The 14,641-nt window shown below is 50.2% G+C and overlaps 1 protein-coding gene across 1 annotated transcript; it reads right to left on the bottom strand.

Moving 5' to 3' along the window:
- Window positions 1-276: 276 nt before the first annotated feature.
- Window positions 277-13,027, bottom strand: LOC149348458 (uncharacterized). The gene is made up of 4 exons (XM_089588109.1): window positions 12,733-13,027; window positions 10,119-10,406; window positions 2,409-2,534; window positions 277-442 (listed from the first exon to the last, which is right to left on the bottom strand). The coding sequence occupies exons 1-4, from the start codon at window positions 12,791-12,793 to the stop codon at window positions 303-305; spliced, it is 615 nt and encodes a 204-aa protein (XP_089444235.1). The 5' UTR covers window positions 12,794-13,027; the 3' UTR covers window positions 277-302.
- Window positions 13,028-14,641: the final 1,614 nt, after the last annotated feature.

Raw genomic sequence — 14,641 nt, 5'->3', positions numbered from 1 at the left:
ATATTGTATTGTTATGCTTCCACAGAAGTCATTCCAACTATTTGCCCACTCGCCTGCTGAAAAAGTTGTATGATGCAATAAACTCATTGAGTTTGTCATACAAATATCATAGAATTATCATACAAATGATAGAAAATTATCATACAAATGGCATACACTTCTGAAAAATCATTCAGTCATCATAGAGTTGTCATATAACATACAAATTGTATGTTATTCTATGATGGAGCCTCTATGAGACTATTGCATCATAGAACTTTTTTGACAGATTGAGGGTGGCATTTTACTCCTACGTTTATTTCTTAGCCCCTAACCCAGGGCCCGTGGGGCCAGATGGGCCTCGGAAATGGTGGGATCCACGGTCTGTTGGGCAAGACAATGAACTGCTTTTGCTCGGCTTTCGGTTGCTCGTTCCTCGCGGTCTCCATCGTAGCCGGAAGATCTGCGCCGGCAAGAGAGCCAACTTGCAGTCAAGGGACAAAGTATTCGGCCCTTTATGTATACCCACAGTGAAACGTTTATGCAAAACAACATTAGCGAAATAATTTTAGGGGCGCCTTTGGAAGCATTGGGAAATAGACTGATGCAGCCGAATTCTGAGCTGAAAATTACACAGTATGTCAATAACTCGAAGTGGGAACAGTGTTGGTCAGATGTTTAGGGGAATCCCCCAAGGTGGAGTAGATTTGTATTAACGGAGTAATTACTCATTGACATCCGCCCGAGCGCAGCCATACGGCTACAAAGGAAAGCTGTACAGCTTTCTCAGAAACTTCGCAGTTAAAGAAAAATTCGTCCTGGTTAGCTCAATTGGAATTTTTCTTTAACTACGAAGTTTCTGAGAAAGCTGTATACAGCTTTCTCCTGTATACAGTTTCTGAGAAAGCTGTATAGTATACAGGAGAAAGCTGTATACAGCTTTCTCAGAAACTTCGTAGTTAAAGAAAAATTCCAATTGAGCTAACCAGGACGAATTTTTCTTTAACTACGAAGCTTCTGAGAAAGCTGTATAGCTTTCTTTTATACAGCTTTCTCAGAAACTTCGTAGTTAAAGAAAAATTCCAATTGAGCTAACCAGGACGAATTTTTCTTTAACTGCGAAGTTTCTGAGAAAGCTGTATAGCTTTCCTTTGTAGCCGTATGGCTGCGCTTGGGTGGATGTCAGTGAGTAATTACTCCCTTATTACAGTTGTCAAAGTTCCGAGGTATACGTGTCCTTGATTGTAAGAAAATTAAAAATATTCGCTAAAGTCGTGTTCTATACTATAAGCTTTTGGCAGCGACTGCACACTACAAAGTGATTTCTCTTTATTGTTTCATTAAATGAGTAGTCATAATACTTTGTTCGCAATAGAGAGTCTGTACAGTTATTGACTCTGTCACCACGCGGAAGCGCCAACGCTGGAAAATTAATTGTACACCGACAGCTGTTAAGGCCATGTCTCAAGTTTATGCGGCGTCGGTGTCGTTGCTTAACACATTCAGGCGCAACGCGTTTGTTGATTGGTCAGAATGGCGCGATGTCATGCATGCGTCATGAAAAACCGCGACGCTGATTGGCCGGAATGAAGTAACGTCACGCATAACGTCAATACAGCGCGTAACTGATTGGTCTTAACACAATGACGTCACTATGTCAATACAGATGAATCCATCGATATCGATATGGACACACCCAGATTTACTGACCCCTCTGAGTCGAATCAGCATTTCACACTTGTCCAGCCATTGGTAAATTCGTGTGACGAATTTTTCTCTCAAGACGGTTTATTTTTATTTTGAAACTTTCCAAAATGCATTAATAGACACCAAGGGCTTCTGCAGAACTTTTTCCAGGGGGGGGGGGGGGGGGCACCCGATGTCCGGGGATGGGGGAGGCGGTAGGTTTGTAGCTGTTTTCTAGTAGGGCATACATAATATCCGTAATTCCAGGGGAAGGGGGGGGGGGCAACCGCCCCCCCTTCCGGACGCCCATGGTAGACACCATTGTGATGTTTGATAGGACAGTAATGAACGCAACGACATTTCCACATTCTTTTGACTTGCGGAGATCCCAGATCGCTGCATGCTGCTGCAGCAATTCCTTCGACCACAGACGCATAGCGGGCCGCCCTGCATTCATTCCGGCTTACTGAGCGCATCGAAAGCTGCTGTAATTGCTTTCCTCCCTTCGTATCCTTTCACATTTTTTCCTTTCGTTTGCTTTCCCTGAAAAGAAGCGCTTGCACGCGGGGAGGGAATTTGCTGCTACCTCACTTAAAGCTTTTTCACTATTGGTTGTGGTCGCTGGTCTATGACCTGCCTTGTCAATATGCCTCTCATGTGGTGAACTATCGCTCAGTTGGCTCAGCAAAAAGGTATTCGTGAACCGTTTAGTGCACGAGAGCTGCGTGTAGGGGGCTAAATACCTTTAACGGCGGGCCAGACGTCCTCCGGCACTGGCTGTGGCCAAGGTAGTGGCCAGGGCGCGCCGGGAGGTCGGGGCCAAGGCCTCGGGAACACGACGGCATCTGGAGCGGCTACACGGTCATCGCCTGCGGAACAATAGAAACGTTCACCGTGTCGCCTGAAGAAACGGGCAGGGAAATCTACGAAGCCTTTATCACCTATACTAGGCGATAGACTTGCTTCCGTACGCCTTCGCTCGAGCTCTGGAAGAAGGAATGTGCTGTATCTGAACTCTTAGTCCCTTCTTCTGAGATATTATGTCCGACCTTTTTTGTTTTTTACCCCTTATAACACCACGCGGTGCCTTTAATCTTTCTGTTGCTTCTAAACTCTATTTATTGCATAATCATCATCAGTCTGACTAAATCCACTGCAGGACAAAGCCCCCTCCCATGCATCTCCAATTAACCCTCTCCTGTGCCAGCTGCGGCCACAGTATCCCCGCAGACTTTATCTCATCCGCCCACCTAACTTTTCTGCCACCTCGTGCTACGGTTGCCTTCTCTTTGTATCTGATCGGTTACCCTTAACGACCATCGGTTATTTTGCCTTCGCATTACGTATACGCCCTGCCCAAGCCCATTTCTTCCTCTTGATTTCGACTAGGATGTCATTAACCCGCGTTGGTTCTCGGACCTAACCTATTATCTTCCTCTCCCTTAATGTTACACCTATCATTTTCCTTTCCATATATCTCGCTGCTCTGTCCTCTGTTGAACTCTTTTCGTTAGCCTCCACGTTTCAGCCCCATAAGTGAGTGCCGGCAAGATGCAGCTGTTGTATACTTTTGTCTTGAGGGATAAAGGGTAAACTACCATTCATGATCTCAGAGAGCCGGCAAAATGGGCTACACCCCAAACTTATTAGCCGCCGCGGTGGCTCAGTGGTAAGGCGCTCGTCTACCGAGCCGGAGTACCCGGGTTCGAACCCGATCGCGGCGGCCGCGTTTCGATGGAGGCGGAAACGCAAAGGGCGCCCGTGTGCTGTGCGATGTCAGTGCACGGTAAAGAACCCCAGGTGGTCGAAATTATTCCGGAGACCTCCACTACGACACCTCTTTCTCTCTTTCTTCTTTCACTCCACCTTCCTCCCTTCCCTTACGGCGCGGTTCAGGTGTCCACCGAGATATGTGAGACAGATATACTGCGCCATTTACTTTCCTCAAAAACCATTTTTTTACCATTCTTATTCTTCTAGATATTTCTCTCTCGTGTTCCGAATCTGCGTCACAACCTGCCCTAAGTAGAGAGAGAGAGAGAGAGAGAGAAAACTTTATTTACAAAGGAATTCGGGGCACGCCCCAGGGTCCCCGCACGACCCCACTGCACTCAAGTGTTTATGTTCCTGAGGTCCATAACACTGGCAGCACGGCCGGTGGCGATGGTCTGCACGGCCGGGTCCTCCGAATGCAGCAGGGTCTCCCAGTCCTCCCAGGTCTTGAGGTTCTCTAGGTCCCGCGGGGGAGGGTCCGCCGGGCAGAGGGAAAGGATGTGGAGGGAAGAAGCGAAGGGTTCTGGGCATAGGGCGCAAGCAGGAGTGGGGAAGGAGGGATGATAGTGGGTTAGGGTAAGGGGCGAGGGGAGAGTATGTGTTTGTAATCTGCGCCAGAGTGTTGCGTGTCTGTTATCTAGGGAGGGGTGGGGCGGGGGGTAGAGCTGGCGAGAGGCTCTGTATGCCTGGGTCAGCTCACTGAATGAGTGCATGCGATCCTTCGTGAATCCCCGATCCGAGGCCACCTGAGCCCGGTTTAAAGAACCTCGGGCTAAAAGGTTGGCGGCCTCGTTTCCGGGATTCCCGGAGTGCGCAGGCACCCATATCAGCTCCACTTGGCGGGGCGGGGGTGCATCGGGCGAGTCCAGTATGCCAAAAGCAGGGACATGAACTCGGCCTCGAGCAAAATTTAGAATCGCAGTTTTAGAGTCAGTTAAAATATACCGGGCTTCCGTGCGGGTTATAGCAAATGCAATGGCGGCTTCCTCTGCAGCCTCTGGGGACGTATCTGGAGGGAGAGGTAGTGTGAGGAGGGTGGATGAAGAGGAGTCCACCGCAGCTGCTGTCGCTTCATCACCCGTGCAGGCAGCGTCCATCCATACGGCGTCCGGCTGGGGGCCGTACGCTCGATGGAGTGCCTTCGCACGGGCTCTGCGGCGCTGCTCATGGTGGGACGGGTGCATATTCCTCGGGAGCGGCCTGATGAGAAGCTCTCGGTGAAGGGATCGTGGGATGGCGAGAAGGGTTGGGTCGTTGGCCGGTATTTTGATTCCCAGGGAGTCCAGGATATACCGACCTGTGGAAGTTTTTGTGAGCCTGATGTATTGGGCCTGTCGGTGGGCCTCCACCAGTTCCCCGATCGTGTTGTGGAGGCCCAGGCCTAGTAATCTGTCTGTGGGTGTGTTGAGGGGAAGATGAAGTGCTACCTTGAATGCCTTGCGAATCAAAGCATCCAAAGCGTTTATGTCATGTTTGGATAGTTGTAAGTATGGGGTAGTGTACAGTACACGGCTGAGGACAAAGGCATGAATGAGGCGACATAGGTCGCGCTCCTTCATGCCTCTATGATGTCCCGAAACCCTGCGGATGAGGTGCGATATCGCGCCTGCAACCTGCTTGAGTTTCTTGAGGGTAGTGGTGTTTTTGCCATCGTTCTGGATGTGCAAGCCCAATACACGGAGGGTGCCAACCTCAGGTACCGGGTAACCATTCAATTCAATGGCAATGGGGGAGCGGGGACAGCGGTGGTTCTTAGGCCGGATGAGGAGCAGTTCGGACTTCTCTGGGGAGCAAGACAGTCCGATGGTCCGTGCGTAATTTTGGGTGAGGGTGGCTGCTTCCTGTAAGGTGTTCTCTATGTCGCCGTCACTGCCGTGGGTGGTCCACAGGGTGATATCGTCGGCATAAAGAGTGTGCTTGAGGTGGGGAATAGTTGCCAATTTCCGGGCGAGGAGTATGAGGGTTATGTTAAAGAGAAAGGGGGAAAGGACGGACCCTTGAGGGGTGCCGATACTCTGAAGTGTGTAGGAGGTGGAAGACAGAGGGCCGAAGTGTATCTCAGCCGTGCGGTCAGTCAGGAATGCTTGAATGTAGGCATACGTGCGCACACCCACATTCAATGGGGATAGAGCAGTCATGATCGCCTGATGTTCAATGCGATCAAAAGCTTTGGAGAGATCCAAAGCTAAGACTGCCTTGGTGTGACCTGGAAGAAGCGGGTCAAAAAGGTCGTGTGTGAGTTGCAGCATGGCATCCTGTGCGGATAGATGAGGGCGGAATCCCACCATGCTATGCGGGTAGAGATTGTTGTCCGCCATGTGACTTGTGAGTCTCGCTAACACAACATGCTCGAGGAGCTTCCCGAGGCATGAGGTTAGCGAAATCGGGCGAAGGTTTTGAATGGTGAGTGGCTTGTTGGGTTTTGGTATAAATATTACCTTCGCGTGGCGCCAGGACTGCGGGAGGTTACCCTCCCTCCAGCACTGGTTGAAGTATTTCGTAATGTGGGTGATCGATTGGTCATCCAGATTACGGAGCATGGAGTTTGTGATTTGGTCTGCACCAGGTGCGGAGTTGGCGCGGAAAGTCAGGAGGGCCGCTCTGACTTCCGTCTCCGTGATGTCGGTGTCGAGTGTTGGATTTGCTTGTCCTGTGTAGTGCGGTAGAGGTATGGGGCCGCCTGGAGATGTGTACATGGTTTGAAGTGTGTCTAGAAGGGTGTCGGGATCGTCAATGTGTTCATGTGTGAGGCGTGTCGCGTGGTGCTGTGCTGCTGATTTGGTGCGTGTGGGGTCAATGAGGTGTCGGAGGAGTTGCCATGCTCGTTTGGTGGACAGGTTTCCGGCGATGCCGTCACATATCTGTCCCCAGTTGGATCGACAGAGCTCCTCAGAGTGCTGTTGGATTTGTGTCTGCAGCGCGGCCAGCCGCTTTTTAAGCGTTCTGTTGTGTTTGTTGCCTTTCCAGCGTTCCAGGATGCTGTGATAAGCCTCCCAGAGGTGGGCTAGACGTGTGTCAAGGGTCGGTGTTTCGGTTGTAGTTTCAATGTGTCGTGTGTTGTGGTGAACGTCATGCTTGAGTGATTGCACCCATGCATCGATGTCTGCGATGGGAGTGTCTGGGAGGGCGGTGCGTGCAGCGCGAAAGGCATCCCAGTTAATGAGTTCGTGTGTCATATTTGCGTGACGGGGTGGTTTGTATGGGACAGTGATTTGTATAATGTAATGATCACTGCCCAGTGTATGTTGTGTTCTGTTCCAGGTAACGCCGCGGATACAGCGGCTCAGCGTCAGGTCCGGACTGGTGTCCATGCTGACACTGTTGCCGATCCGCGTAGGCGTCTGAAACGTGTTGTGCACAGTGAGTTGGAGGTTCTGCAGGAGCAGCCAGAGCCTGCGACCTCGATGTGTCGTGGTTGTGTATCCCCAGTCAGTATGCTGACTGTTGAAGTCCCCACCGATGAGTAGGGGATGTTTCCCTGCTAGATGGTGTAGCTTTCGCAGAAGTGATTCTAGCGGGGCCATCGGCAGGGACGGGGGGTGGTATATGTTTGCTATAAATATAGAAGGAAGTGAATGTGTGTGATGTATTATTTCCGTGATCACGCAGGGCGTCTCAGACGTGATGTGATGAGTTTTATAGGTGAGGCTGCGGTGGATGAGTGTGGACGCCCTGGGTGTGTTAGTGGTATCCGAGTGTGTAGATGTGTAGCTGGGGAGGGTTGCTCGGTGTGCAGTCTCCTGGAGAAGAAGTATGTGGGGCGTGGGTGTGATGGTGGGAAGGAGAAGTTGCAGAGGTGCGCGCTTTGCCCGGAAGCCGCGGCAGTTCCAAGTTATAATGGGGAGATAATTAGTGTTCCCCCCCGCCATATTGGATGGTGGGGGGATTGAGAAGGGTATTAAGACGGGTGTCAATTGGTATGTGTGGCTCAGGGAAGGTGTTTGTGCTTGTGGAGGTAGGATGGGGGGAGTGGAGGGGGTTTGAAGTTGGGTGAAGCGATGGGTAAGATTATGCTCCAAGAGCTCCATCATCTTGGTAAGCATAGCGTCCATGCGCTGCTCAAGTTTTTCGGTGAGGGCGGCGGCAAGGTGATTGAATCTGGCCTCGAGGCGGGCGTCTAGCTCCTTTAGTTTATGGTCAAATTTTGCTTCGAGTGCTGCTAATTTAGCGTCTATTTCTGGGGGCACGGGAGGGGGTGTGGCGTCTGTGGTGCGCTGTTTCTTTGCAGGAGGGGTGCTCGAAGTGTCTGTGGATGATGAGCTCGAATTAATGACAGGGGGTGCGGGTTGAGGGGGCATGGAGGGGGCGGGGGTGCTTAGGAGAGAGGAAAGGCGGCTTACCTCGTCACGCAAGGCCTTGAGTTCCTGGTCTCTCGGGTCTGCCTGGGAGGACTGGGGTGGTGGGGGTTGACGGCTGGTTTTGCCGGAAACGCGGTCTGCCCAGGTGAGACGCGTGGCGTTCTTGCTGCCATTCTGCCGGCTTGTAGAAGGCGACCGGGAAGCCGTCGAGCTGCGTCTGCTGGCTGTGCCTGGTTGATCGCAGCGGGAAAGCCGCGATGTACCCGGAGGAGAGAGAGCGTTCTTCGGGGACGCTAGTCTGCGGCCCCGTCCCTTGCAGTTCCCGGTGCCGGTCATATGAGGGCCTCCGCAGAGAATGCAGCTGGGGGTGCATGAGGGCACATCTTCCTTTGGGTGGGACTGCCCACAGCGGGGGCACTTATGGGATCTTGGGTGGACACACACGTCTGCCCGGTGACCAGGGACGCGGCAGTTAGTGCAGGCGTCTATATGCCCTCGATAGGGTGTGCACCTGTGGAGGGCTCCTCCATAAAGGACGGCGCGTGGGACAGGTCCAGCCCGGAAAGTTATTAAGATGGAACGCGTGGAGCCCATTCGGCGGGCGTCCACGATGAGGACGTCTGGGTTGCCGGTGAGCAGGTCTTGCAGGAGCTCTGACGGGGTCTCATTCCAATAAGCATTGGAGATGGCTCCGCGTACTGCTCCGTCCGGCGGGGCTATATAAGGTGCTACGGCGAATTCCTTGCCTTGGTGTGTGATGGTGTTCACCCGAACCAGAGCGAGCGCGTCATCCTTTAGGGGCGTGCTTACGGTGCAGGTGTTGTTGACCGGGTGTACCCTGATTTGGGTACGCGCTGGCTCCTTAAGCTGGGACGCCGCTTGGAGGATGGCCTCTCGTAGTTGTCGGGGTGGAAGCAGGTCCAGCTGCAGCCCGCCTCGTGATCTAAAAACGATCTTGTAATCTGCAGCAGGAAGCGGTGGCTGCTGCCGCGAACGCTGCGCAGCTGTGCGCGTTGCTTGCAGGTGCGCTGACTTTTCAAGGCATGGAGACTTGGGGGTACCGGTAGCAGAGGCTGCGCCCTCCTGGCGTCGGGTTGTTGAAAGGACGTCCTTGGAGCGAGCAGGTACACTAAGAATGTGCGTCCAGTCCCTTGGGTCGTAGTCGTTGGGGTTAAGAACCTCTCCCTGCACCTGCACCTCCATGATGGCGTTGGTGGCGGAAGCGTCCGTCGGAGTAGGCCTAGCTCAGGCGGAGAGGTCACAGAGAAGAAAAGGCCGTGGGTGCCCGAAAAAGGGCGTAGGCGGGCCAAAAATTGATGGCGTGCAGCGCTCACATTCGCAGATCCGTGGGTGGTGAAATTTTGGCTGATGATGCTGGCGATTGGCGAATTCCGCTGTCTGTGCGGAGCCGATGTGGGGTGCGTCTGTACTACACGGCCCCCTAGCGGCCAATCCCCCTAAGTAGACGTATTCCCTAACCGCTTCCAGACCTCGCTACCCCCGCTGTTCCCTTGCGAGAATGTTTAACATTAATTTGGTTTACTGTGTATTAATTTTTAGACCCTACATTCTGTTCTGCCTAAGTGATTGATTATGCTTTGCAATTCATCCCTTGAGTGATTTAGCAACGCAATGTCGCACGTGTGTTTTTCTTCAGTCGTCCACATTTTTTGGGCTGCTTTGCCTCTTCCTAATGAACCAACTAGCCCAAATTACCATTCTTCATCAATGCGCCAGGAGGCACCAATCACGATGTAAGATTTCGGTAGAACGGAGAGTAGCGAAAGCACGCTGGACCATCTCTTTCGTGCATACTACTCCGTTTTGGACAGTTGTGCGTAAGGACCGCGTAACCGACGACAGTCTCGGCTTGTAGTATATTGCGTCAAATTTGCACGCACCTTGCCAGACAAAAGCCAGTTAGGTGTGTTTCCTAGCTGTTGGCTTCACGCATCCTTAATCATGGCGTCAAGAGTGCTACCAGTCCTTAAAATTGAAGGACTGTTGTACTACCTTCGGGTATTTTTGATTGTGAAATCTTATAAAAGGTTTAGACCCTGCATTGCTCCCAAGTGCGGGAATAGTCAATGACACCGTACTAAACTGAAAACAGACCCCCCCCCCCTCCCCCCCACCGGAACCCGGGCTTTCCTCTCCTTGGGCGAATCGCGATAAATTCACAAGTACTAGCCACTGCACCTGTCATTAAATAAGTTTTTGTGCGAAGCCATTTGACCTGATTCGAATTCTCACAAGGACCTCCTGTACCTACTGTTGCATGTGCTATAGGATATGACTGTCAAAACAGTTTCAAGGTCCATTCAAAAGCCGCGCATTTTGTGCCTGTTTTCGCCTTCCGTTGACCCTTGCGGACGTGCCCACCTGTGGAAGCTGAGAACATGGGCTCGGGCCGTGGTATGGGCTTTGGTAGAGGAATTCCGGGTGTGCGCTCAGGCCAGGGCTGGGGCCAGGGGCGAGGCCAAGGCTTTGGTTGTGGCCCGGGCTGTGGCCAAGGGCGAGATCCAGGCTGAGGCCATGGCTGAGGCCATGGACGAGGCCAGGGGCGAGGCCAAGGCTGAGGCCACGGACGAGGCAGTGGCCTGATACCAGGGGGTGGGTTGACATCGGAAGGCAGGCGGCCTGGTCTTGTAGGCGTGGCGGGTACTGTATCTGCAAAAAAAAAAAATCTCTGTTAAATTAGGCTACGGTTTAAATAAAACCATGTCCCTCCACTTTCGCACCCTTCTTTCTCTCGCTCTTCTGCCGCGGTGGCTCAGTGGCTATGGTGCTCGGCTGCTGACCCAAAAGACGCGGGTTCGATCCTGGCCGCGGCGGCTGAATTTCTTTGGAGGAGAAATTCGAGGCCCGTGTACTGTGCGATGTCAGTGCACGTTAAAGAACCCCAGGTGGTCGAAATTTCTGGAGCCCTCCACTACGGCGTCTCTCATAGCCTTAGTCGCTTTGGGACGTTAAACCTCATAAACCAACCAACCTTTTTCTGTCTCTTTTTATTTTGTATTTTATTCTGCCTCTTGGCTTGCCTTGACTTGTGGATTTCTACGCCAACTACAGCCATAACTACAACTGACTTCCAACTAGCGACGACTCAAGGTGAGCTTCCTTTGACGGGTCTCGCCGTATAAACGACAATAGGGATGTGTGAAATAGTGACGTGTCGCCATCTTCTCTGTTGACAGAGACAGGATTGAATGAGAGAAACTGAGTAGACGCAATGAATTCTAGTGACTAGGTGCATTTCTCAGCTGGAACCCCGAGAATAAGGGTCGAGACAAAGATCCAGGCCTGGCGAGATCTTAACTGATGGGTGACATGACAGCAGCGTAATTTGATTTAATCACCACGACTGGCTAAACCCGGGAAGGTAGAAAAAAAAAGGGGAAGATGTGCTAGCGGGTTTGTTTAGATGCCATGAAAACGTCCGCTTTGCAGGAGGTCAACGAGCGAATATTACGATGTAGCCAGTAACTGCCAGGTCAGCGTGTTGGATTCGCGTTTAAGAATAGACAAGTTTCGCGCATAATGACATGCGGTTTTCTGGCGGTTGCTATTGCAACTGCCTTCTCTGGCACATCCTATTTAAACGTACACTTTTATAAACTACGCTTAAGGTTAAGTTTCTCTTTTGTGTGCCTAGTAAGTGACTGAGGTAGTGGGAATATTTATTTATTTATTTATTTGGGAATACTGCAGAGTCGTCTGACTCCAAGCAGGAGTGGACACAAAAAACAAAAAACAAATACAAGAATCAAGAATACACGAATACAAGAAACAATACAAGAATACAAGTACAACTTCACCCAAGCATTTTCAGGTTTGTAACGAACTCTTGCGCACTGCGACTGTCGACAATATTCCTAGGTAATTTATTCCAAGCGCGTATGGTTCTCGGAAAAAATGAATACTTAGAGGTATCGTTTAGGGGGCTACATTCACGAATCATTTTCCCGTTATCAAAACGCGAGCTTGTGCGTAGTGTGTGAGGGGTAATGAAATTATGATTGTTGATGTCTATTTTATTGTTATATATTAAATACAAGTATTTTAATCTGCATTCGGAACGCCTCGCTCGTAGTGTGTCGAGACCAAGATAATCAATCATTTCTGTCACGCTGTCAGTGCGTTTATGTTTATTGCAAATGAATCTGGCCGCGGTTCTTTGAACCCTTTCTAATTTGGAAATATTTTTCTTTGTATAAGGGTCCCATGAAGCGTACTGAAGCGTATTGTTCGACTCGAAATTGCACGTAACACAACGATAATGTTTTGAGCGACTTCATAAATAAATGGTATACATTGTTATGGACGAGGGACACCGCCCACAAGTACTGTTGGTTCTATTATGCTGACAATAAGTATGTAAAGACATTACAGAAGAACGAAAAGTTGGGCTGGTTGTATAGAAGTATTCGTTTTGTGTGATGTCAGCAAAAAAAGTACAAGAAAACAGAGGAAGAATACAAGAAGACTGGCTCTGTCTCGTCTTCTCGTGTTCTTCTGTGTCCTTGAACCTTTCGCTCTGATATCGCTCAAAATCAAGCATTGGTACTTCAAACGGAGTGCGTGTCGGGCAGGCATACCCGAAATTCTAGTTTAGTTAAAGCAACTAAGGCTATGAGAGACGCCGTAGTGAAGGGCTCCGGAAATTTCGACCACCTGGGGTTCTTTAACGTGCACTGACATCGCACAGTACACGGGCCTCTAGAATTCCTCCTCCAAAGAAATTCAACCGCCGCGGCCGGGATCGAACCTCGTCTTTCGGGTCAGCAGCCGAGCACCATAACCACTGAGCCACCGCGGCGGCCCCGAAATTCTCTTCACAGCAACTTGCCGTGCAGCCAGTCATAGATGACACGGTTGTTATTGGCACATTCGTAAGGACGATTGTCTATTCATACTCCTACAATCCTTCGCTCATTAAAAGTGCCTGTGCGAAGGCAGTTCGGAAACCTTTAGTTCAGCATCTGCAGCGACCCACCTTGTGCATAGCCGCTGTGGGCGAGGAACGCCAAGGAAGCGATGATCACCAGAGTCCTCATGATGAAATCTATGTCCCACAGGGAACTCGCTGGACAGACGACTATTGTCGACGCTTAAATACACCCGGAAGGCACTTTTGTTACAGCTATCTATCTCAGCAAAATAGTTGCGGTGACGTGATCTCTTCGAGTTGGTTACTTATCGCCGATGGGTGTGGAAAAACCGTCTGCCATGCAGATTAGATTCTGTTCAGACCGTGTCCAGTTCAGAGGCCGGTGCGTAGCCTCCGGAGTTCGGCCTGTAACTGTCACGTGAAGTGAAACACGCTGGGATTTCCCGCCGCCTGATCGCGAGTGACAATGGCGTTCAGAGACACCTCACCCCATTTTTCCCAACTCAGCTGAACGTTCTGTTGTTTTCTATATAAACAGCTTGCGTAAGGTTCTATGAAAGGCGTTTGGCGTCTTCTAAAGCGTGCCATTGGCCAAAATGACTAAATCTGGAATTTTGATGAGCTGGATTTCGCGCTAGTTTGTAGGCTGTTGTTACTGTGGTAACTATGGTTCCATACAACTCAAGAAAGCTGCGGTAAGTGCCACTCAAAGGAGGCACTCTAGCTAAAGGCGTTGACAAATGGTCTTGACAATGTGATTAATCCCTTTGCAGATTCTAGTGTGGCATATTGCAGGGGGCTGGCAGGTGCAAAGGGATTAATCACGGATGAACCGGAGTAACGACAACTTCATGACAATCGGTCGACGCTATTGGCTAGAGGGTCCTCTTGAGGAGCATTTTTTGCGGCGTTATTCAGTTGCTTCCCACTATGCTTTTAATAGGACACCAACATTTTTCGCGAATCGTCGCGTGAACAGGGACTGGACACCGCTACTTGTCCCTGATTCTCTGGCAGCCCATGCATGTATTTGCCAAAAGTAACCATGCTGCATGGTTTGCTTCTCAGTCGTATATTAAAGCTATTATGCCAGCCCTCAAGCTCTGAATCTCTGTATGGTAAGGAGAACCCCTGTCCTCACCTTCAAAGAACTTTTTTTTCTTTAAGGAAAGCCGTGAGGGGTCTACTATACGAATGAGAAGCAGACCATGCAGCCTGGTTACTTTTGGCAAAAACTGTATATTCTAGCAATACTTTAGTTTGAGTTAGTTGGTTGTAAGGAGACATAGTTGCACAAATGCGAACTGGCGCGAAGACACAGGGAGGCGCAAGTGCTGTTTGTGTGCTGCACCTTGTTTCATCGCGCTTGTTCGCATTTGTGCAAATATGTTCCATGTACATCTCAAGTTTTATCTATATTCCCGTTTCACATAAAAATGGTTTCATTCTTCTATCCTATCTTCTGTATACTCTTCGTTATCGTCGCTCCAGATGAATAGGCTATTACTCCACGGCTAAGTTGCCGTTGGCTGCTAGTAGCGTGGAAAACAGGGTGCATACAGCGTTAACTTGCCCGGTTTTTATGTTCATTCGCTCTTTTTACTAGCCATACTTATCTAAAGATCACGTCGTGATAAATAGTTTGATTATCATAGGCGTATTTAAATACGAGTGTAAATAAGTTACTTCAACGACAGAATTTCAGCATGTGTTTTGAGTTGCATGATATAATGTTACTCCTGTTCCCTGTGCCATAATAGGCTGAGATAAAATACGGTCGTCCCTGCTATCATTCTATTGTTTTCACGGCAGGAGATAATGTTTTCGGGAGAATTTTTGCGCACGACGTACAGTAAACGGTGGCAACTTCTCACTTAGACAATGGCGATAAAGAGCATTGGAGCTTGCTTCTATTGGGACTCTTTTTAGGTGTTCACGCGGCTGTTGCACTAATTGCATCAGCGGTTTACCCCAGTAGATAGAGTGATAGCACGCACGCGCGCGCCCACGCACG

Source organism: Amblyomma mixtum, chromosome 4 (genome assembly GCF_055824585.1).
Source record: "Amblyomma mixtum isolate Tamu chromosome 4, ASM5582458v1, whole genome shotgun sequence".
NCBI classification, from domain to species: Eukaryota; Metazoa; Arthropoda; class Arachnida; order Ixodida; family Ixodidae; genus Amblyomma; species Amblyomma mixtum.
Note: the sequence above shows the minus strand (reverse complement) of the source record. Positions and strands in the feature narration are given on the sequence as shown.